Source organism: Trachypithecus francoisi, unplaced genomic scaffold (genome assembly GCF_009764315.1).
Source record: "Trachypithecus francoisi isolate TF-2019V2 unplaced genomic scaffold, Tfra_2.0 Lachesis_group4, whole genome shotgun sequence".
NCBI classification, from domain to species: Eukaryota; Metazoa; Chordata; class Mammalia; order Primates; family Cercopithecidae; genus Trachypithecus; species Trachypithecus francoisi.
This window is the reverse complement of record NW_022681469.1, coordinates 102,460,852-102,486,878: the sequence shown is the minus strand read 5'-3', so window position 1 is coordinate 102,486,878 and position 26,027 is coordinate 102,460,852. Positions and strand designations below refer to the sequence as shown.

Sequence of the window (26,027 nt, the reverse complement as noted above, 5' to 3'; positions counted from 1 at the left end):
GCCAGGGCGAGGTGCAGAACTTACCCAAGGTCACATAGCCAGTCACGTGACAAGCCACATACCATGCCTCCAGAATTCTCACTCGTAATCTTACATTGTATTTTCTTTGGATCATTGTTCATGTGTTTATCCAATTTTGCATAAAATTATATAGGCATAATTTTATATTGCACATTTTTCTTGATATTATCCATACATATATTACATATGTAGATTTTTTTTTTTTTCCATTTTGGCATTGTCTTTCTTTTCTTCCCTAATATTTTGTCCCCACCCATCTGTTCCCGGTTCCCTCTACCTCCTCTCCCACATATATCTCTTATTCTAAGGTCATGTAGTGTTAATTTCACATTTTAAAATAAGATTATGAATGGGAGACAGTGTAACATCTAAACAAATCCTAGTTACAGAACATCAGCACAGGCAGCAGAGAGCATCTAAATAACAGTATAATTACAGTTCTCACATTACAACTATCAGTGATGCTTCCCTCCTTACCCAAATAATTGAACAAAATCCTATCTTAGGTATAACCTACCTCTATTAAACCAAAAACAATGAATGATTAAACAGGCATTCAACAACAATAACAACAACAAAACAAAACCATTGTCTTTAAAACTCATTTTAACACCTTAGGTTTTCAACAAACACCATGCATGCTTAGAATAAGTTATGCTGGTCTGGGGATAAGAAGAAAGAAAAGTGGTATCTGGGAGAAACAGCTTCACAGAGGAGAGAGATGTTTAAGATCGGTCTTGAAACTTTGACAGAGAAAGAAGTGAAGGTGGGCATTTTCAGAAGAATGAACTAAATGAACAAGTCCCGGCAGCAAAAGCATGTTCATTTCAGGTAAGAAAATGATGCCCTTGACTGGAGCAGGAGTGAAGGCTGACTGAGGCCCTATGAGGTCAGGCATTAGAAAAGAGAGTGAGTGAGGAATATAAAGCAGATTCAGCAGGCGATGAAGCTCACACACAAGAGTCATGCAACCAGCTCCCCACTTCAGGAAGGATATTTGGACAGGAGGAGAGAAGGGAGATATAAAAGCATTGTTGTTGTTGTTGTTTTAAAACAGGGTATCACTCTGTTGCCCCGGCTGGAGTACAGTGGTGCAATCTTGGCTCACTGCAACCTCTGCCCCTACGGCTCAAGCAAGCCTCCGACCTCAGCCTCCCAAGTAAGGGCTGGGACCATAGGAACCCACCACCATGCCCAGCTATTTTGTTGTTTTTTTTTTGTTTTTTTTTTTTTTTGGTATTTTTAGTAGAGACGGGAGTCTCACCATGTTGCCCAGGCTGGTCTCTAACTTCTGAGCTCAAGTAATCCGCCCATCTGGGTCTCCCAAAATTCTGGGATTATAGGCATGAGCCACTGTGCCTGGTTAAAAGCAGTATTTTTAGATTGAAAAGTTCATATAGGATGTACAGACAGTGTGGAGGTAGAAGTCATATGACTTAGAAATTATCTGAATTTTGGAAGTGGTAGGAAGCCCAGATGAGGTTGCAGTCCAGGAGAACAATATGTTAGATGACCTCAACACTCCTGGCCTCACTGAGTGGCTAACAAACCCCTCAGGTGGTATTAGATAGCATCATTAACAGAAACAGAGAAAGTAGGGGAAGCTATTTTGGAGGACATTGAGCTTTCTATTTTAATATAGCTCAGATTTCCTTGCCTCTTCCAAATTAACTACCGTGAACCCAGAAGATTTTGTGTCAACCCATAAGAAGCCAGAAATTAAAGTCCCACTGGTATTTTATTCCAGAATTACCAATTAGTGGCAAGGTACAAGTCACATATGCTATCAGTATTTTCCTATCTACAAAATATGAGTGTCACAACTGGTTCATTTGAAAGGATGCTTTGACAACTGGTAATAGGGGATCTTGAGTTTTGCTGTGTATGACAGCAAGAAAGCAAGCCACTTGTTCCTGCATATAGGGGCAGATGAGGAGAAATGGGGTACAACAGCCCAGAGGAAACCTGAAGGAAAAGGACATGGCCAATTTCTCATTGTTAGAGGAGATACTACTAGCAAGTTGTGACTTTTCTAATGTGAATGATAGAGTTTCTTTAGTAATCTGTTAGTTTTCTATGCTATCTTAACAAATGCTCAGTCTTGGAGGCTTAAAGAACATTTCCAGGCCTGGTGTGGTAGCTCACGCCTATAATCCCAGCACTTTGGGAGGCCGAGGCAGGTGGATCACCTGAGGTCAGGAGTTTGAGACCATACTGGCCAACATGGTGAAACCCCGTCTCTACTAAAAATACAAAAATCAGCTGGGTGTGGTGGCAGGCACCTGTAATCCCAGCTACCCAGGAGGCTGAGGCAGAAGAATCACTTGAACCAGGAGGCAGAGGTTGCAGTGAGCTGAGATCGCACCACTGCACTCCAGCCTGGGTGACAGAGCGAGACTCCCTCTGTCTAAAAAAAAAAAAAAACTTCTGATTATTTGCACACAGTTCTGCCAGTCAGAAGCCCAGCCCAAGGTTCGGAAAGGCCTGCATTCCTTTCTGGTGGCTCTGGGGGAAAATCTGCTTCTAAGAGTATTCAGGGCATTAGCAGAATTCATTTCCTTCTAACGTTTTCCACGGTTTCCCTCTTCACCTTCAAGCTGGCAATGACTGTTGGGTCCTTCGCACACTTGAAACCTCTGATTTCAGCCATATCTCCTTGACTTTGATGAACTTGTGTGATTATATTCGGCTCACCTGGAAAATCCAGGCTAATCTCCCTATTTAAGGTCTTCTGATTGTTAACCTTAATTACATCTGCAAAATCCCTTTTACAATCCAATGTAACATATTAATAAACACATGTGACACCAGAGAACAAAGGTCGCAGGAGCCAAATTTCTACTAATCACAATCCCTAATAAAATTATTTGGCACTCTTCAAACAAAATGTAATTTTGATATCCTTAGTCTTTCCTGTATTAATTATGGTCATGTCATAAACGACCAAAAAAAAACAAAAACAAAAACAAAAACAAGATACGCAGCTTCTCCTTTCTGGAAAAAAAAATATATATATATAGACAAAGGGAAAATTACTGGCATCTTGCTTGACAAAAGCAAGGAAAGTGGCCAAGGGATAGTTTTGGAGTTTGAAAACTTTTCACCTAAATCAAAAGTAGACTAGAGCTTAGAGTCTGATGAACATCTATTCAATCAATAGATAATTCTTCAATTTATTTCTGTCTAAGGATTTTCTCTTGGAAATGAGCAAAATAATTCTGAAAGGATCCAAGTATCTTCTAGGCACTTAAGTTAAACAATAATGAGTAATACAAACAGATTACAATGTTTTACATTTACAAAGTATTACTGTTGATGTTGAAGCCCAGACACCACTTTATCAATGGGTTGTTTTGATTCTCTACGTGTCTTACAATTTATAACACTGAAATGATTTAAAGCATTTTCTCCCTCTTGGTTTGTAATGAAAGGTTAGTGTCACAGTATGTTCTCCATTCATCAGAATGCTCCCCACTGTTTTTGTAAGCTCACAATGAAAGAAGTTTGTTTTGAGCTGCATTTCAAAGAGAGAGTAGGTAGGAAATAGTTTCTATATTTAAGAATCATTCTAAATATGGCCTGAATTGATCATGGAAATTCAACGGCAAATGGAAAATGAGCTCATTTAAGAATAGCATGCAGTAAATCGTGATCACTGCTATGATACAACATTTATGTTAATGATAACTTGTACTGGCATAAATGCTGGGTGTTTTTGGTAAGAGATGAAGAAGCTGTGCAGGATTCACTTTTATGTCCCCAGAGTATACTCTGCACAATAGGTATGTTGAATAGATGAGTTCAAAGTGCATTTTTACATCCAATTTCATCCTCATCACAATACCTGGAAGTAAGTGTACATGAGGATACTGAGGTGTAAGAATACAAGAGCCTTTTTTTTTTTGCCAAAGGCATATTGTAGAAGCATGCCTAATATTCAAATGCACAACCTCTGAAGTCAGAGCTGTGACCAAATCCTGGCTGCCATACTGTACTCGGTTGCTTGGGCTGCCATAACAAAATAACATAGGCTGGGTGGCTTAAACAACAGAAATTTATTTTCTCACATTTCTGGAGGAGAAAAGTCCAAAATCAAGGTGTGAGCAGGACTGTTTTCTCCTGAGACCTCTCTCCTTGCCTTGCAGATAGCTATATTCTCTCTGTGTCCTCACAGTGGACTCTTCTCCCTGCAAGTGCATGGCTGTATTCTAATCTCCCTTTCTCTAAGAACACCAGTCATAATGGATTACAGCCCATCCATATGACTTCATTTTACCTTAATACCTCTTCAAAGGCCATCTCTCCATATACAGTCCCATTCCGAGGTCCTGGGGACTAGGTTGTCAATATACGAATTGACGAGAAACACAATGTAGCCCATACAGCTACTTTATAATAGAATAATTTTAATGTCTATGAATTAGAGATTTCTCTTCTTTAAAATAAGAATAGCATTACTTGTAATGGGAATCACTTTTGATTGCCCAACTGTCCTTTTTTCCCTTACTAACAATGTCTCTGATTTTGTTTGAGATGGCAATGTGTCAGACTTCCCTATATATTGCAGTGGCCATGAGTCACAGGTCTGGCCAATAAAAGAGATGTGAAAGTTGCTGGTTTAGATTTCTGGATAGCTCTTTAAAAGTGGGCATATTTATTTGGTTTCCAACTTTTGTGCTTTGTATTCTCCCTTATCTTTGTACCTGGATTTGCAAAGGTACATCAGCCATTCTACAAGCATAAGGACAAAAGCTACAGTCAAAGAGGTGGGAAGGACACTGAGAAGGCTGTTGCTGATGAAAAGCTACCATGCCCTCCCTAGAAAACTCTTTGGACAGACCACACAAATACAGAGGACATCCACACCCCTGACCCATCTAACCCACCTAGACATGCACTTACAAATATGTTCCAACAACCAAATTTCACTAGACATTTTGAGGGAAAAAAGTCAATAGTGTAAGAAGAGTCTCATAAACAAATAGCATATTCCCCATGAGTTAAAAGAGATAATTCTATTTTTAAAAAGACTCCTAAAAGAGGTTTTCAAAACGTGTAGGTATATTCATAAATACGTAAGGTTGCTAAGACAATAGCACATTCCAAGGGCAAAAAAAAAGAGGAGTTCCTGAAATTAAAAATATTGCTAACTAAAAATATTAAATAAACAGATTGAATAACTAGAAGAACATATCTGAAGGCCAAACTGATAATGTGGAAGAATTGAGGACATCTCTCAGGAGGTATCATTAAAATACTGAAAGACGGGAAAACATGGGAGAAGCTAAGAAGTCTGAAGATGGATTCAGAAGGTCTAAGAGAAGTGCCAGAAGCAGACAGAAGAGACAACAGACAGGGTGAAATACTCAAATAAATAACAGAAAGTGTTTGGCTTTCTTCTTTTCAAGCACATAGTAGGATTAGACTTTCTGGCCCCTTTATGGTTGGGAGGGGCTGTGTGAGTCATTTTGGCCAGTGAGTTGTGAGCAGAAGTGATGAGCAGAGTTTCCGAGCCATAGAATTTAAATACAGATATAAGAAGACCAGAGACCCTTTCTCTCTACCATAATGCCTGACAACACTCAGGAGGGTGGCTGTTCAGAAAACCTAGGCCCTGGAGTGAGAATGACACAGGCAGATTCTTTAACTCACTGTTATGGGGGTGAAAAAAACAGACATTATTTCTAAACCACTGAGATTTTGGGATTGTTTGATCCTGTAGCAAAACAAAGCCTACCCTAAGGAAAACACTCCAAATGAATGCAAACCTTAGGAGTGAAGAAGATGTATTCTCCCACTAATGTTATCTTATGTTATTTTTGAGAAAGTCTGTATATAAGGTCATACAACTAAAAAGCAATCACAAGTTTTGAAATATTTTACATATATGACAAGTGTTGTTAGTCATGATTACTTATGTTTAGTAATAATAATAACTACCATTTACTAACATTCCACTGCATGCTAGGCATTAGGTAAACATTTTTATTAAAAAATGGTGAGAAATTCAAACTTTTTTAGCAAAACATTAAGTTCTCAGGAATGGAGATGTCATAACCAAAGAAAATGAAAGTGGTTAATACATAAGGAAAATGTTTAATTTACTAGTATTAACAATAAAAAGTAAAAACAAACACACACATATGAAACTTTAGTGGGGAAATATTGCTGTGCAAGGAGGGTAACCACATTATCATTTACAGGGGTGAAAAAAATGTTAACTGTTTAAGTTACAGAATAACCCAATAATGAACTATTAAGATTTTTTTACCATAATAAATATATAGTGACCTAGGGAAACTATCATAATATATGATATATTATATATAGTCAATAAAATATAATAAATATCATAATATATTATATATAGTCAATAAAGTATTAGAGACTTATTTATCCTGTTTGTTTCAATAAATCCCAGTATTATAGACTTACTTATCCTATTTGTTTATATAGCCAATATCCTATAATGGTACAATATCCTATAGTATCCTATATTATAATATAGTATATATTATATATCCTATAATGTAATGTAACTTTAATAATTTAAATAATATAAAGTTATATTATATTATAGGATATATGATATAATGTTACAATATCCTCTAATCTTATATCCAATATCCTAAAATGTTCACAGCTCACTTTACCTAAGTAACGGTCTCACAGAGAAGTAATTTTACAAATAAAATTTAAACAATTTGTAACTGTTTAAGTGATAGGATGACCCAATAAGGGTCCATAAGATGGTCCCACTAGTGGGATGACCCACTAGTATTAACAAAAAAAACTTCAAACAATATAGATATTGTTGAGAATCTCCCCAGAGGTAACCACTATCTTCAATTTACTGCTTATGTTTTTAGATGTTTTTCAATATATTTTCATATATATCTATGTGCATATACATGTGCTATGTTTAATAATATACATCATGTAGAACATATTTTTCTAAAACTTTTTAAACTTAATAATACATCTTGAATTTCAGTCATAGAAATCTATGGTATTTCAGAGTTCTAACTCCCTATTGATAGGTATATACTCTGTAATTGTTCACTATGGCAAATATTGCTACAATGAATTCGACTGTTTAAGGCCTCTGTGGGTACACTTGGAAGTGCTGGAGCATTGGTATGTATATTTTTTCTTATAGCAATCACTGCAAAATTGTTTTCTTACATGACTATCCTAATTTACCCTCAGATGAGCAGTATATGAGAACATAATTTCTTCTCAATCAGTGGTTCTCAACCTGGGCCAATTGCCCCTCCAACTAGTGGTTTATTTGACAAGATCTGGAGACATTATTCGTTGTCATAACTGGAGTGGGGAGTGGGGCTACTGGCATCTAGTGACTACAGGTCAGGCATACTGCTACACTTCAATGCATAGAAAAGTGGCAAATAATTATCTGTCCCCAAACGTCAACAGTGCTGAGGTTAGAAACCCTGCTCTGCTTCCTAACCAATAGTTAATATTATCAAACTTTCAAATTTTTATCCATATGCATATAATGGATTAAAATTAATATAAGTTTATATATATTTGGACACTGAGTGGCACATTTTTCGTATTTCTTTTATCGATTAAATGTATTACCTTTTCTGTTAATTGCCCGTTCATATTTTTTGACTGAATTTGTGTCATTTTCCTGATTCATTTATACAATCTGGATCTTAATCTATGTTCTCTATGTATTTTCTCCAAATGCTTACTTCTTTAATTTGTTTATGATGCTTTTTATCCTACAGAAGCTTTTAACTTTAATATATTCAAATTAATCAATATTTTGTTGTACAACTCTTGTGTTTCAAAGCTTAATTTTATTTTAAAAAGAATGTCTTTTTTCAAGGCTATAAACATATTCTCATTTTTTCTTCTAATATGATCAAATTTTTACTTTTGTATTTATATCTTTAATTCATTTGTCAGATTTTTGGGGGGTGAATGACTCGAAGTAGAATGAAAGCATTCCGTTTTTTTCTAAATAAATAGCTGTGGCCAAAATGTTTTCTAAACTGGGTAATTCTCCCTATAAAGTTGTCTACAGTCAAGTTTCCATGTTCTTACCTGCAATTTTTTCTTCATTATACTCTAGTCAGTGTTCCATTCTCACTAAACCACTGAGACTCATGTCAAGGTCAACAATGACTTCCATGTTGCCAGAGTGAACGGTCACTTCTCTGTCCTTACCTCACTTGACCATCAGCATGTCCCATGCAATGCACCATGGTCTTCTTGAAGAATTCTCTTTCCATGGCTTCCATGGCTCCAAACTCTCTTGGTTTATATCCCATGTCACTGGCCACTCTTTCTTAGTTTCTATTGTTGGCTCTAATTCTTTGCCTTCATTTTGATCTTTGGACTGCTCCAGGACTCAGTTCAGAGCCCCTTCTAACTATCTATTCACTCTCTCTTTAGATAACCTCATCTAGTTCCATGTCTTCTTATACTATTGATATGCCCAAGACTACCTAATCTACATGTTTATCCCCAACCTCCCCTGGAACTCTAGCATCCTTTTTCTTTCTGCTTGGCCTCTGTACGTGGGTGTCTACTAGGGATCTTAAACTCTACATGTCTGAATCAGAATTCTTGATCCCCTTTTCTCCAAAAATTGGTTTGCCACCAGGCATTCTTGTCAACTGTTTATCAAACCAAGAATCTAAGATATATTCTCAATTCCCCACTTTAATGTTCCAAATCTTATTCACCACAGCAGTCCTTTTAACACTGTCTCAGAAACAGCATTTTCTTCTCTCCATCCCAGCAGCATCCTTCCTAGTCCAAACTATCAGCATCTCTTCACTAGACTTCTGCAGGATTTTCCTAGCGGCTGCCTTAAAAACCATTCCCCACAGTAATCCTTTTCGAATCTTCATCAGATCACATCACTCCCCTGTCTAAAACCCTGTAGTGGCTTCCTACTGACTGCACTTAGGATAAAATTGGAACTCATTAGCATGGTCTGTAAAGCCAGACCTGGTCTATCTCCTGCTTCTTCCTCAGCCTCATAATGCACCACTGTCCCCATCATGTGCTGTTCCCACCAGGCTTGCCTTACTTCTGCTCCTTGAATGTAGCAAAGTTATTCTCTCACAGGACTCTTGTACTAAAACCCTGCACTAACTCTGCGGTCACACTCTTCTTTCACTGTTAGCATGGCTGAAGCCAAAAAACACAACTATCTCAGCTTAAATACTATCTCTACAGAGAGTGATTTCCTGACTATCTGATAAAACACCCAGCTTTCCCTGGGTAGGTCCTCTATTTTAATTCTCTACAGAGTATTAATAACATTTTCTTGATTGCTTTCCATTGGTCTCTTCTATCTGTAACTTCACACCAGAATGTTACATTCCACAAGAGTACTGATATCCTCCTATCTTGTTCATTATCTTAGTCCATTTGGGCAGCTATAACTGAATGCCATAGGCTGGGTGACTTTTTTTTTTTTTGCCTTTTAAGATTTCTTAATTTTATTAGGCAAAGAAGTCAACACTGATATGGTAAGCTGTAATAGTTACTGTAAAAAACATTTGAATAATTACTAATGGTCATTTGTATGTTTCTTGTATGTATCAACATACATGAAATGATGAATACTAGTTTCAGTAGTGATAATTATGTGTCAAGGTGTTTTTTTTTTTCAAGTATAAAACTGACTTCTGTAACAGGTCACATGTCTGTAATAAAGAAATATGTTTTGCTTTAATTTGTGCTTTGATAGGCTTCCTATGTATAAGGTCTTGTGTTATTGGATATATTCTGAATTTAGCTTAATTTCATTTAGTAATTTATCATTTGAAATTGATGGGGCAGACATTTACCTTTCTATTATGAAATTACTAAATATACAACTAAATTGTATACTAAATATACAACTACAAGTGAAAGTTATTTAAATTACTTTAGAACAAACATTAAAAGCCATATTTGCATAAAAGTCATGATAATTTGTAACACCTACTTTTTATAAAGGAAATCCTATAGAACAGGATGTGTGGTTTTAGGAACTAGTTTGATAGGCATTAAGGATAACGGTTGCAGCCTTATATCAGCATTGGGTACAGTGCATTACTTGATTGTAGTTTGTTGTTTTGGCTTCACAGTATCACAAAAATCTTGATTCACAGATAGCAGTATTGTTGCCCTTACCCAAATACTTTCCTGAGAGTGCATATGGTCAGGCCAAATTACTATAAACCAACAGCTTCATGCAAAACTATACTTTCCTAATCATTTGTAGTATCATAAGAATTTGGAATGTGTTGAAAGATAGAAAAAAAAAGATTTTAAGATATATTCTCTTTTTCTCTTCTTTCTTTCGCTCTCTCTCCCCACCACCATCTCTAATTGTAAGAGACAAAGCATAACCACAATTTTTTGCTGATAATCAGTATTTAAAACTGGAATCAAATTAAACTGCTAATATGGTGCAATAAGTCACTTATTTAAATTTTCAATGAACACACTGACACAATTCTTAGGATATAAAACAAGGTGATATGTAGCATATGTAAACTTTCACAAGGGTATTTATAAGGACTATTTTGTAACTTATTCCTTGTACTAGAGATTGGCTGTTATTTGACATAAGGCAAACCTCAGTAACTATTTTCTTTTTTTTTATTATTTTTTAATTTTTTATTATTATACTTTAAGTTCTAGGGTACATATGCATAACGTGCAGGTTTGTTACATATGTAAACTTGTGCCATGCTGGTGTGCTGCACCCATCAACTCATCAGCACCTATCAATTGGTCATTTATGTTAGGTATAACTCCCAATGCAATCCCTCCCCCTTCCCCCTTCCCCCCTCCCCATGATAGGCCCCGGTGTGTGATGTTCCCCTTCCCGAGTCCAAGTGATCTCATTGTTCAGTTCCCACCTATGAGTGAGAACATGCGGTGTTTGGTTTTCTCTTCTTGTGATAGTTTGCTAAGAATGATGGTTTCCAGCTGCATCCATGTCCCTACAAAGGACACAAACTCATCCTCTTTTATGGCTGCATAGTATTCCATGGTGTATATATGCCACATTTTCTTAAGCCAGTCTGTCACAGATGGACATTTGGGTTGATTCTAAGCCTTTGCTATTGTGAATAGTGCCGCAATAAACATACGTGTGCATGTGTCTTTATAGCAGCATGATTTATAATCCTTTGGGTATATACCCAGTAGTGGGATGGCTGGGTCATACGGTACATCTAGTTCTAGATCCTTGAGGAATTGCCATACTCTTTTCCATAATGGTTGAACTAGTTTACAATCCCACCAACAGTGTAAAAGTGTTCCTATTTCTCCACATCCTCTCCAGCACCTGTTGTTTCCTGACTTTTTAATGATTGCCATTCTAACTGGTGTGAGATGGTATCTCATTGTGGTTTTGATTTGCATTTCTCTGACGGCCAGTGATGATGAGCATTTCTTCATGTGTCTGTTGCCTGTATGAATGTCTTCTTTTGAGAAATGTCTGTTCATATCCTTTGCCCACTTTTTGATGGGGTTGTTTTTTTCTTGTAAATTTGTTCGAGTTCTTTGTAGGTTCTGGATATTAGCCGTTTGTCAGATGAGTAGATTGCAAAAATTTTCTCCCATTCTGTAGGTTGCCTGTTCACTCTGATGGTAGTTTCTTTTGCTGTGCAGAAGCTCTTTAGTTTAATTAGATCCCATTTGTCAATTTTGGCTTTTGCTGCCGTTGCTTTTGGTGTTTTAGACATGAAGTCCTTGCCCATGCCTATGTCCTGAATGGTACTACCTAGGTTTTCTTCTAGGGTTTTTATGGTATTAGGTCTAACATTTAAGTCTCTAATCCATCTTGAATTAATTTCCGTATAAGGAGTAAGGAAAGGATCCAGTTTCAGCTTTCTACTTATGGCTAGCCAATTTTCCCAGCACCATTTATTAAATAGGGAATCCTTTCCCCATTTCTTGTTTTTCTCAGGTTTGTCAAAGATCAGATGGCTGTAGATGTGTGGTATCATTTCTGAGGACTCTGTTCTGTTCCATTGGTCTAGATCTCTGTTTTGGTACCAGTACCATGCTGTTTTGGTTACTGTAGCCTTGTAGTATAGTTTGAAGTCAGGTAGCATGATGCCTCCAGCTTTGTTCTTTTGACTTAGGATTGTCTTGGCAATGTGGGCGCTTTTTTGGTTCCATATGAACTTTAAAGCAGTTTTTTCCAATTCTGTGAAGAAAGTCATTGGTAGCTTGATGGGTATGGCATTGAATCTATAAATTACCTTGGGCAGTATGGCCATTTTCACGATATTGATTCTTCCTATCCATGAGCATGGTATGTTCTTCCATTTGTTTGTGTCCTCTTTTATTTCACTGAGCAGTGGTTTGTAGTTCTCCTTGAAGAGGTCCTTGACATCCCTTGTAAGTTGGATTCCTAGGTATTTTATTCTCTTTGAAGCAATTGTGAATGGAAGTTCATTCATGATTTGGCTCTCTGTTTGTCTGTTACTGGTGTATAAGAATGCTTGTGATTTTTGCACATTAATTTTGTATCCTGAGACTTTGCTGAAGTTGCTTATCAGCTTAAGGAGATTTTGGGCTGAGACAATGGGCTTTTCTAAATATACAATCAGGTCATCTGCAAACAGGGACAATTTGACTTCTTCTTTTCCTAACTGAATACCCTTTATTTCTTTCTCTTGCCTGATTGCCCTAGCCAGAACTTCCAACACATGTTGAATAGGAGTGGTGAGAGAGGGCATCCCTGTCTTGTGCCAGTTTTCAAAGGGAATTTTTCCAGTTTTTGCCCATTCAGTATGATATTGGCTGTGGGTTTGTCATAAATAGCTCTTATTATTTTGAGGTACGTTCCATCAATACCGAATTTATTGAGCGTTTTTAGCATGAAGGGCTGTTGAATTTTGTCAAAAGCCTTTTCTACATCTATTGAGATAATCATGTGGTTCTTGTCTTTGGTTCTGTTTATATGCTGGATTACGTTTATTGATTTGCGAATGTTGAACCAGCCTTGCATCCCAGGGATGAAGCCCACTTGATCATGGTGGATAAGCTTTTTGATGTGCTGCTGAATCTGGTTTGCCAGTATTTTATTGAGGATTTTTGCATCGATGTTCATCAGGGATATTGGTCTAAAATTCTCTTTTTTTGTTGTGTCTCTGCCAGGCTTTGGTATCAGGATGATGTTGGCCTCATAAAATGAGTTAGGGAGGATTCCCTCTTTTTCTATTGATTGGAATAGTTTCAGAAGGAATGGTACCAGCTCCTCCTTGTACCTCTGGTAGAATTCAGCTGTGAATCCATCTGGTCCTGGACATTTTTTGGTGGGTAGGCTATTAATTATTGCCTCAATTTCAGAGCCTGCTATTGGTCTATTCAGGGATTCAACTTCTTCCTGGTTTACTCTTGGGAGAGTGTAAGTGTCCAGGAAATTATGCATTTCTTCTAGATTTTCTAGTTTATTTGCATAGCAGTGTTTTTAGTATTCTCTGATGGTAGTTTGTATTTCTGTGGGGTCCGTGGGGATATCCCCTTTATCATTTTTTATTGCATCTATTTGATTCTTGTCTCTTTTCTTCTTTATTAGTCTTGCTAGCGGTCTGTCAATTTTGTTGATCTTTTCAAAAAACCAATCCTGGATTCATTGATTTTTTGGAGGGTTTTTTGTGTCTCTATCTGCTTCAGTTCTGCTCTGATCTTAGTTATTTCTTGCCTTCTGCTAGCTTTTGAATGTGTTTGCTCTTGCCTCTCTAGTTCTTTTAATTGTGATGTTAGAGTGTCAATTTTAGATCTTTCCAGCTTTCTCTTGTGGGCATTTAGTGCTATAAATTTCCCTCTACACACTGCTTTAAATGTGTCCCAGAGATTCTGGTATGTTGTATCTTTGTTCTCATTGGTTTCAAAGAACATCTTTATTTCTGCCTTCATTTCGTTATGTACCCAGTAGTCATTCAGGAGCAGGTTGTTCAGTTTCCATGTAGTTGAGCGGTTTTGAGTGAGTTTCTTAGTCCTGAGTTCTAGTTTGATTGCACCGTGGTCTGAGAGACAGTTTGTTATAATTTCTGTTCTTTTACATTTGCTGAGGAGTGCTTTACTTTCAACTATGTGGTCAATTTTGGAATACGTGTGATGTGGTGCTGAGAAGAATGTATATTCTGTTCATTTGGGGTGGAGAGTTCTATAGATGTCTATTAGGTCCACTTGGTGCAGAGATGAATTCAATTCCTGGATATCCTTGTTAACTTTCTGTCTCGTTGATCTGTCTAATGTTGACAGTGGAGTGCTGAAGTCTCCCATTATTATTGTATGGGAGTCTAAGTCTCTTTGTAAGTCTCTAAGGACTTGCTTTATGAATTTGGGTGCTCCTGTATTGGGTGCATATATATTTAGGACAGTTAGCTCTTCCTGTTGAATTGATCCCTTACCATTATGTAATGGCCTTCTTTGTCTCTTTTGATCTTTGATGGTTAAAGTCTGTTTTATCAGAGACTAGGATTGCAACCCCTGCTTTTTTTTGTTCTCCATTTGCTTGGTAGATCTTCCTCCATCCCTTTATTTTGAGCCTATGTATGTCTCTGCATGTGAGATGGGTCTCCTGAATACAGCAGACTGATGGGTCTTGACTCTTGATCCAGTTTGCCAGTCTGTGTCTTTTAATTGGAGCATTTAGTCCATTTACATTTAAGGTTAATATTGTTATGTGTGAACTTGATCCTGCCATTATGACATTAACTGGTTATTTTGCTCGTTAGTTGATGCAGTTTCTTCCTAGCCTCGATGGTCTTTACATTTTGGCATGTTTTTGCAATGGCTGGTACCAGTTGTTCCTTTCCATGTTTAGGGCTTCCTTCAGGGTCTCTTGTAAGGCAGGCCTGGTGGTGACAAAATCTCTAAGCATTTGCTTATCTGTAAAGGATTTTATTTCTCCTTCACTTATGAAGCTTAGTTTGGCTGGATATGAAATTCTGGGTTTAAAATTCTTTTCTTTAAGAACGTTGAATATTGGCCCCCACTCTCTTCTGGCTTGTAGAGTTTCTGCCGAGAGATCTGCTGATAGTCTGACAGGCTTCCCTTTGTGGGTAACCCGACCTTTCTCTCTGGCTGCCCTTAAGATTTTTTCCTTCATTTCAACTTTGGTGAATCTGGTAATTATGTGTCTTGGAGTTGCTCTTCTGGAGGAGTATCTTTGTGGCGTTCTCTGTATTTCCTGAATTTGAATGTTGGCCTACCCTACTAGGTTGGGGAAGTTCTCCTGGATGATATCCTGAAGAGTGTTTTCCAACTTGGTTCCATTTTCCCCCTCACTTTCAGGCACCCCAATCAGACGTAGATTTGGTCTTTTTACATAATCCCATACTTCTTGCAGGCTTTGTTCATTTCTTTTTCTTCTTTTTTCTTTTGATTTCTCTTCTCGCTTCATTTCATTTATTTGATCCTCAATCGCTGATACTCTTTCTTCCAGTTGATCGAGTTGGTTACTGAAGCTTATGGATTTGTCACATATTTCTCGTGTTATGGTTTTCATCTCTGTCATTCCGTTCATGACCTTCTCTGCATTAATTATTCTAGCTATCAATTCTTCCACTCTTTTTTCAAGATTTTTAGTTTCTTTGCGCTGGGTACGTAATTCCTCCTTTAGCTCTGAGAAGCTTGATGGACTGAAGCCTTCTTCTCTCATCTCGTCAAAGTCATTCTCTGACCAGCTTTGATCCATTGCTGGCGATGAGCTGTGCTCCTTTGCAGGGGGAGATGAGCTCTTATTTTTTGAATTTCCAGCTTTTCTGCCCTGCTTTTTCCCCATCTTTGTGGTTTTATCTGCCTCTGGTCTTTGATGATGGTGACGTACTGATGGGGTTTTGGTATAGGTGTCCTTCCTGTTTGATAGTTTTCCTTCTAACAGTCAGGACCCTCAGCTGTAGGTCTGTTGGAGATTGCTTGAGGTCCACTCCAGACCCTGTTTGCCTGGGTATCAGCAGCAGAGGTTGCAGAAGATAGAATATTGCTGAACAGTGAGTGTACCTGTCTGATTCTTACTTTGGAAGCTTCCTCTCAGGAGTGTACTCTACCCTGTGAGGTGTGGGGTGTCAGACTAGTGGGGGATGTCTCCCAGTTAGGCTACTCAGGGGTCAGGGACCCACTTGAGCAGGCAGTCTGTCCCTTCTCAGATCTCAACCTCCGTGTGGGGATATCCACTGCTCTCTTCAAAGCTGTCAGACAGAGTCGTTTGCCTCTGCAGAGGTTTCTGCTGCTTTTTTTTGTTGTTGTTGTTTAGCTGTGCCCTGTCCCCAGAGGTGAAGTCTACAGAGACAGGCAGGTTTCCTTGAGCTGCTGTGAGCTCCACCCAGTTCGAGCTTCCCAGTGGCTTTGTTTACCTACTTAAGCCTCAGCAATGGCGGGCGCCCCTCCCCCAGCCTCGCTGCTGCCTTGTGGTTAGATCGCAGACTGCTGTGCTAGCAATGAGGGAGGCTCTGTGGCCGTGGGACCCTCCCGGCCAGGTGTGGGATATAATCTCCTGGTGTGCCCATTTGCTTAAAGCGCAGTATTGGGGTGGGAGTTACCCGATTTTCCAGGTGTTGTGTGTCTCAGTTCCCCTGGCTAGGAAAAGGGTTTCCCTTCCCCCTTGCGCTTCCCAGGTGAGGCAATGCCTCGCCCTGCTTCAGCTCTTGCTGGTCAGGCTGTAGCAGCTGACCAGCACCAATTGTCCGGCACTCCCTAGTGAGATGACCCCAGTACCTCAGTTGAAAATGCAGAAATCACCAGTCTTCTATGTCACTCGCGCTGGGAGTTGGAGACTAGAGCTGTTCCTATTCGGCCATCTTGCTTCACCCCTCAGGCTGGGTGACTTATAAACGACAGAGATTTATTTCTCACAGTTTTGGAGGGTAGGAAGCTTAAGATACTGAATGCCATAGGCTGGGTGACTTATAAACAACAGAAATTTATTTCCCAAAATTCTGGAGGCTGGGAAGCTTAAGATCAAGGCAGTGGTAGAGGTGGCATCTGGTGAGGGCCTGCTTCTGGATTTATATAGATGACTGTGTCCTTACACGGCAGAAGAGGGAAGGGAACTCATTTTTATAAAGGCACTGATCCCATTCACGACAGCTCCACGCTCATGACCTAGTCACCTCCCTTAGGCCCCATTACCTAATACCATCACATTGGAAGTTAGGATTTCAACAGAGGAATTTGGGAGAACACAAACATTCAGTCTATAGCATCCTATAATAAAGGACCCAGCATATAAGTTCTCAATAAACATTTGGGTTTATTTTTTGAAACTCTAATCAATTCTATTGATATATTTGCCTATTTTTTCACAAACGGCACATGCTCAGCTTCAGTAGATATTTTAATATCTAAGAGAGTAAGAACTATTCCCCGTTAGATTATTCTTTTACAAAATTGTCTTTTCTAAGGTTGTGAAATACCTATTTTACATGAATTGCAGATTCAAATTATCATGTTTCATATTAAGATCCTTGAAACTTTAATTAGTATTTCTTTGAATTTATAAATTACTTTGAGGGAAATTGACATCTATACAGTACTAAGGTTTCACTCACATTAAAAAATGATGCCTTTTCCATTTATTTAAAGATCATTTTTGTGCCCTTTGATTTAGTTTTACAGCTTCCTTTTTATTGTTTTTGAAGCTCTTTATAGGTGATTTATATGCTTTTTAAAAACTGTTGGGAATGTATGTTTTTCTATTACACTCATTAATTTCCAGTGCATAGGAGAATTCTTTTATCTAGACCTATTGAGGTATTTTATTTGATCTAAGAATTTGTAGGGTTTTATTTTATTTTCTAAAGGAGATGATCACATTATTTCACAGAACGTATCTTCAACTTTTGAAGATGTCATATTGCATACTGCATTCTTGAGGTTGAGATGTCCAGAAAAATGCCAAGTGGGAGTATTAATGTGGGTATCCCTGTCTTGCTCCATGTATTCATGGAACCATCATTCAATATGATGCTTGCTCTAAATGTTTGGTAAAAATCTTTTATTGAGTAAAAAATGTTCCCTTTATAATCTTGTTATAACTTAACTTCAAAGATAGTGTTTTAAATACTATTTTTAAGAAATCAGCTTTATAATGAGGAAGAACTGAAAAAATGATCACAGGTTTCAGGAAAATTCTGCAGTGTTTTAACAATAATGCCTAATTGTTGAGCTTCCTTCAGGAGGCCGAGTACTTAATATTTTTGATACTTCATTCCTAACCATCAGAGCACTTCTACAAAGTGGAATATTTTTCACCATTTTAAAAGATGAGGAAGTCTTCACTCAGAGACTCAAGTAATTTATCATAGGTCACAATATCTAGCAAGCAATTAAGAAGGGAATTATAGCCACTGTATCTAGCTCCAAAGCCCACACTTCTCCCACATAATCAATTTTTAATTCAGTGAGCTATTAGGCCAAGTCTTTCAACAGGCACTGAAGGAAAAGATAACAAATGTGCCCTGGGTTTATGGAATAATTGATAACTATACCCAAAGTATGTCTATCTTAATGTCAATTCTAAAGGAGATTTCAAAGTAAAACGTCATACAGACCTGTTTTTGCCTTTAATGGCTTTATCTTTTTAAATGAATGGCTTACATCAAGGAAAAAAAAAAGCAAAGACAACCAAGTTGAGCAGGTTAGTAAATACAGAACGCAAATTCAAAAACAACTGAAGATGGTGCATGCCTATAGTCCCAGCTACTCAGCAGCCTGTGATAGTAGGACCACTTGAGCCCAGGAGTTCGAGGCTGCAGTGAGCTATGATCTCTCCATTGCACTCCAGCCTGGGTGATAGACTGAGATTCCCATCTCTTAAAAAAAAAAAAATTTTAAAGCAAAACAAAAAACATCTAAAGAGCTAAAATGTTGGGCCAAAAGAAGCAAGAAACATTTCAAATGGTTAGATGTAAAGATTTACCATTAGGTTAAAATAGTCAAAGGCATATAAAGAGGATGTGAATAACCATAGTCCCTGTGAAAAAGACCTAGTGGTTTAAACCAAAAGCTAACTTTGCATAACATGGTTGCCAAGTACATTGAATACAATTTCAGTATGCATGAATATCACTGTTATTCACCATAGCAAAAGGTTAATAGTACCACTCTCCATATCTAGAAATACATATTTAGTTGTAGTCATTATATTTAAATTGGTTATAACCCAGTGAAGATGCAGATCACTACTAGGTATTTATCTCATCAGGCTCAGGATGGAGAAAATTTCAGAGGCAACAGGGAACTCCAAGACTTTCCATATTGGTTAGATTACTCCCGGGAAATAGGAAGTCCATAAAACAATGCACGACTCGTGGCCTCCAACTCATCAGAATTGGAACAGTCACCATTGAAAACTCATCCTTACATCTTTTGGGGAGCTTAAGAGTTTCTATCCCTACTTACCGCCACTCCTGTCTTATAGAGGAGGTAATGCACTGTCTGTGTGACGTCGGCAGCGTGCATTAAGTTATGGTAAGGATTTTTGTGCTTGCTGTATCCCACTTCCAGGGCCTCCACAAATGAGACAAGTGCAGAAATGGGGATCTGAAAGAGAGCAGTAAGGCTAATTAACTAGTGACTTTACTGCTTTCAATGGAGACACAAATGTCTAAGGCACCAGGACTGCTTTTTCTCTGAAGGCAAAACATATGAGGAAGCCGGAACTTTACACAGTTAATAAAAAGTACTGACAAAATTATCAGATAATTTGAAAATCTAACAGGAAGTCCTTGGTTGAGGAATAGCCTGCCTTGTAAATTTTTCTTTGTTGCTCATTTCAGAATCCCTGAGAAATGACATCTAATCATTTTAAGACACTTAGTTTTATTAACATGTAAAGCAGTAATTTTTAATACACACACAGAAAACTGAGTTGTTGGTGACTATGTTAATTTTCTGTATTTCCTTGTCGTCATCTACTCTTAAATACCTTCCCCTCTAACCCTAAGGGAAAAAAGGATGCTACACAGGACACCAAACAATGTTGTAAATAACACTGAGGAATTCAAAAATAATACTAATAATTAGTACCTGTTTGTGGAATCATTCACTATTTGTAATGTAATATCAGTAGAAAGAGATCTTCCAAATTCTAAGTCACCAATAATAAATTGCCAAGTAACAAACATAAGAACGTAGCCTGTTTCTGTTCCCATGTATAACAGACTATCGCATTTTGGTTTTGAGTTTTGCTTTTGCTTGGTTTTGGGTTTTGATTTTGTTTTGTTTTTCTTATGTGTCCAATGTATATAACCATTCCTTTCAAAGGGCATTGTTTTCAGGCAGTTTATATTTGTTTTGCAATAATTTTATAACTTATGATTTTTGTGCACTTTCTTTTCCTACAAATAAATGAGATATGCTGCATAGTATGTATTCATTTATTTCTCAATGAATAAAATACTTCAGCCTTTATTTGCAACTACCAGTCACTCAGAGTATTTCCAATTAGATTACTTGTTCTTTCATCTGAAATATGTATAATATACATGCCTTCCTTTCTATGTAACACTGCAGTGAAGAACATTGCAAAATGCATGTACAAAATAAGGGCAAAATAAGGGCATCCAGAAAACATTCATTGTATTAGTTTTTTGGATCCATTCCATGGTTCTGGGTAAATTATACAATATAAGGCTAGAGGAAAAGGAGAGGATGTGTCTTCCTGAGGATTAACAATTACATTTGTAAAAAAAATAATAATAATAAGGAAAATGCTAAGTTAATGCTCCTGAGATTCCATAATCTGTTCTCCCTTGGTCGTATTCTTCCATTTTACCATTTGTGGATTTTTAAAAATTTAAATACGACCTTTAAGAGGTAAGAGAGGAATTCATTATCATTTTAAAACATAAAAATCCAAAGAAACTGGGCTCCTTGGGTTGTTTTATAGAGATCTAAGATTTGCTGAAAGGGCTGTGTGTGCACAGGAACTTTGTTCCAAGGAAAGTCTCCAGCATCCTCTCCAGCATCCACAAGATTTTCATACAGATTTCCGATGCAAAGAAAAATTAAGGACCTAAGGACCATGGCCAGGAAGTATTTGTGGTCATGCAAAGACATATTTCCTCAGTGGGAGGGGTTTCAAGATGGCTAACTATAGGCATCTGGCACTCACCTCCTCCACAGAAAAGAACCAAAATAGCAAGTAGATAATCACATTTCAAATAGATTATCCAACACTAGAATTCAACAGAGAAGTAACAGGAAACACCTAAAGCAAAGAAGGAGAGGGAATCAAGGCATGGATTGGCTGAAAGCCTGGAGAGGTTGTCTCTTCAGTGAAAAGAAAGGTAAGTGAGTGACTGCTAGCAGTCCACGTTCCCACCTTGGACTCCTGCATCCTAGCTACCAGAAAGAGCCTAAACCCTGGCAGACCCTGAGACTAAGATAAGGAGCTGCCTGGAGATTGCATGAAGACATTGCTCCATACAGGGAGCTCATGCTGGGTCCCACACATCCTCTAACCCCTAACCAGGGACAGCAAGCCATCATATTGAGAGCCCAGCCCCCACCAGACTGCATATTACCTGGGGGCTCATTAGTCCTTGTATCTCCATATCTCGGGAGCCCCACTGACATTCTCTGCCTGCAGCCACCACTGAGGCTGGCTGTTGCCTCCAGGGTTGAAGTATGAACCATCAGCAAAGACTGCACTTCCCCCAACAACAAACCCACCATGCATGTTCATGCACCCTAAGGACAAAATCCCCCACCTGCAACAGCTTCCATGAAGGGCTGCTGCAGCCATGACCTAAGCACAAATGAAGTGCATGCTCCCAGTTACCTGTATACAGCTGCTGCCACTGAAAGCAACCACACACTCCACGGTAGCAGGGCTGCAGATCCAACAGGCCCAGCTCCACACTTTCCAGTGCCTCAACACATCATCTGGGGGCCTGAGGACTGCCCAGTCCAGTCCACCACTATTGGGAACTGAGTACTCCTCTCAAGCACCTGAGATTAGGTCCACTCAAACTGATGCTCCCATCACAGCTGTAATCCACCTGCACATGCCACCTGTGAGCCTGGAGACTGGCCCACCCAGCCTGTCGTAGCCACCTCTATGATGCTTGGAACCGAGGGGTTAGTCTCACCACTGCTACTTCCAAGGCTCATGCCTACTGTTCAGGGTACTGAGAAGCCCCAATCCACTTGGCCCACTGCTGCCACTACTGGCTCCTGAGCAAGCCACCTGGAAGACCAAGAATCAGGCCTCTTGGAACTGCTAACACCAGTGCAAGTGTAGAAATCCCTGGGGCCCAAGGCATGGGACAGGCATGCTTGGCCCACCACTGCCACTAATGGGGCCCAAGGTCGGGCCCAACTTGCATCCCATCTCCAGTGAAACTTCATCAGAGCCTCCACTAACAATTATACTCTAAGCTACTGAAAAAATCATGTACACTGCTGACATGGTTTACAGCCAAAGGAATCATACAAAGACTCTACTACTACACACACCCAGAATCAAAGCCAAAGTTCTCAAGGAATCATACAAAGACTCTACTACTACACACACCCAGAATCAAAGCCAAAGTTCTCTACTCAACCAACATCATAGATACGTCTTCAGGAAAAAGTCTTCCCATGTGAAAACAAATGTTAAAAATGGAAAGAAGTGACAGTTAAACAAGATGCACAGATATTGACATAAGGACACAAGAAACATTTATAAAGCAAGGAAATATGACACTTCCAAAGGATCATACTAATTACCCAGCAAGAGACCCCAATCAAAACAAAATTTATGAAGTCTTGGATAAATAATTCAAATTATCGATTCTAAAGAAGCTCAGTGATATACAAGAGAATACATAAAAGTAATACAAAGAAATCAAGAAAACAATTCAGGATATTAATGATAAATTTACCAAGGAGATAGCTATCATACAAATTACCAAAGAGAAATTATGGAATGGAAGAATTCATTTAATGAAATACAAAATACATTTGAAACTTTCAACAGTAGACTAGACCAAGCAAGAACAAAAAAGTTCAAAACTAGAAAACAGGTCTTCACAAAAAATGCATCTGGCAAAAATAAAGAGAAAAGAATATACAAAGCGTACGTGGCAAATGGGACACCATTAAACAACAAAATATTTGCATTTTCAGTGTCCCCAAAAGCAAAGAGGAAACAAAAGAGTTAGAAAACCTATTTAACAAAATGCTAGTGGAAAAATTCCCAAATGTAGAAAGAGACTTAGTCACTCAGACACAGGAATCTCAAAGATTCCCAAACAGATACAATTCAAAAAGATCTCCACAGCACATAAGAGTCACACTGTCAAAATCAAAGCCAAAAAATTCTTAAAATAGCAAGGGAAAAACATGTAGTCACTTATAAGGAAACCTTCATCAGATGAACAGAAGATATCTCATTAGAAACCCTACAGGCAAAAAGATAATGGAATAATAGATTCAAAGTCCTAAAAGAAAAAAAAAATGCCAATAAAGTATGCTATATTCAGCAAAGGTATTCTTCATTAATGAAGGAGAAATAAAGCCTTTCCCACACAAGCAACTGTAGAAGGAATTCCTCATCACTTGACCAGACCTACAGTGAATGCTTAAGGGAGTCTTACACCTGGAGATAAAGAAACAATATCTACCATCATGAAAATGCCAAAGGTAAAAACTCACTGGTAAAGCAAATACCCAATGAGGAAGAGAAAAGACCCAAATGTTACCACTACAGAAAACCATCAAACCACAATTATAAATAATAAGAAAGTAAGAAAGGACATACAACACAATCTGAAATTAATTAATAAAATGACTGGAATAAGTCCTCGCATATCAATAGCAACCTTGGATGTATATCGATTAAAATTCCCATTTAAAAGATAGACTGACTAAATGGATTTAAAAAAATCCATGATCCAACTATATGTCACCTATAAGAAACTCTTTTCACCTGTAAAGACACATGTAGACTGAAAAGAAAAAGACGTAAAAAATATTCCATGCAAATGGAAATCAAAAGCAAGCAGGAGTAGCTATACTTGTATCAGATAAAACAGACTTTAAGTCAAAAATGGTAAAAAGAGACAAAGAAAGTCATGGTATAATGAAAAAAGAATCAATTCAGCAAGAGGATATAACATTTCTAAACATATACATACCCAACAGTGAAGCACCCAAATGTATAAAGCAAATATTACTAGACCTAAAGAAGAGATAGACTCTAGTACAATAATAGTTTAAGACTTCAGCACTCTATCATAGCATCAAACAGAACATCTATACAGAAAATTAACAAAGTTGGATTTAAACTTCACATTAGACTAAATGAACCTAATAGACACTTACAGAATATTTTACCCAACAGCTACAGAACACAAATGTTTCTCATCAACACAAAGAACATTCTCCAGCCTAGACAATTTGTTAGGACACAAAATAAGTCTCAAAAAATTAAAAATCAAAATAATATCAAGTGTCTTCTCAGATCATAGTAAAATAAAACTAGAAATCAATAACAAGAGGAAATTTGGAAACTACAAATACATGGAAATTAAACAACATGGTCCTGACTTACCAATGGATTCAGAAAGAAATTAAGGAGGACATAAAAACATTTTTAAAGCGAATGAATATCTAAACACAACATACCAAAAGCTATGGAATACCGCAAAAGCAGTCCTAAGAGGGAATTTTAGCAATAAATGTGTACATTCAGAAAGTAGAAAAATTCCAAATAAACAATCTAACACTGCACCTCAATGAAAAAGAAAGCAATATCAAAGCAAACTCAAATTAGTAAGAAAAGGAAATAATGAAGATCAGACAGAGTTAAATGAAATAGAGAGTAACAAAACAATGCAATGGAGCAATGAAATGAGAAAAGTTGATTTTTTTGAAAACACAATCAAAATAAATAAACTGCCAGCTAGACTAACAAAGAAAAAAAGGAGAAGATCCAAATAAACAACATCAGAAGTGAAAAGGGAGATATTACAACTGATACCACAGAAATACAAAGGTCATCAGAGACTATTACGAACAACTGTGTATTAACAAACTGGAAAACTTAGAGGAAATGGATAAGTTCCTGAACACATACAACTTACCAAAACTGAATCATGAAGAAATAGAAAACCTGGACAGACCTATAATGAGTAATGAGTTTGAATCAGTAATACAAATTCTCCTGAAAAAGAAAAGTCTAGGACCCGATGGCTTCACTATCAAATCCCACCAAACTTTCAAAGAAGAAGTAACATCAATTCTCCTCTAAATATTCCAAAAAATTGAGGGGCAATTTCTCCTTCTCCCTAACTAATTCTACAATGCCAGCATTTCCCTGATACCAAAACCAGACAAGGATGCAACAACAATAAAACAAAACTACAGGCCACTATCTTTGATGAACATAGATGAAAAATCCTCAACAAAATACTAGCAAACTGAATCCGCAGCACATCAAAAAGATTATACACCACAATCGAGTATGATTTATTCCAAGATACAAGGATAGTTCAACAAATGCAAATCAATAAACATGATACACCACATATCAAGAGAATGAAAGACAAAAACCATATGATAATCTCAATAGATGCAGAAAAACATTCAATAAAATTCAATATCCCTTCATGATAAAAACTCTCAACAAATTAGGAATTGAAAGAACATATATCAATATAATAAAGATCATATATAAAAACACACAGTTAACTTCATACTGAATGGGGAAATTTTGAAAGGCTTTCCTCTAAGAACTGGAACAGTATAAATACCTCCACTTTTACCACCCCATTCAACATAGTACTTGAAGTCTTAACCAGAGCAATCAGGCAAAGGAAAGATATGAAGGACGTTCAAATTAGAAAAGATAAAGCCAAATTTTCTCTCTTTGCAGGTGATATAATCTTATATCTAGAAAAACCTAAAGACTGCACCAAAAAAAGTCTTAGATCTGATTAATTCAGTAAAGTTGCAGGATACAAAATCAACATACAAAAATCAGTACCAGCTGGGCATAGCAGCTCACACCTGTA

General features: G+C 37.6%; 1 protein-coding gene across 9 annotated transcripts in view; it reads right to left on the bottom strand.

Moving 5' to 3' along the window:
• PDE1C (phosphodiesterase 1C) overlaps positions 1–26,027 on the bottom strand; it is a 564,336-nt gene that overhangs the window by 107,725 nt on the left and 430,584 nt on the right. For all 9 annotated transcript variants that reach the window (XM_033192699.1, XM_033192698.1, XM_033192700.1 and 6 more), the window contains one exon: positions 19,426–19,566. In XM_033192699.1, the coding sequence (XP_033048590.1) occupies positions 19,426–19,566 (141 nt within the window). The remainder of the gene's footprint in view (positions 1–19,425; positions 19,567–26,027) is intronic.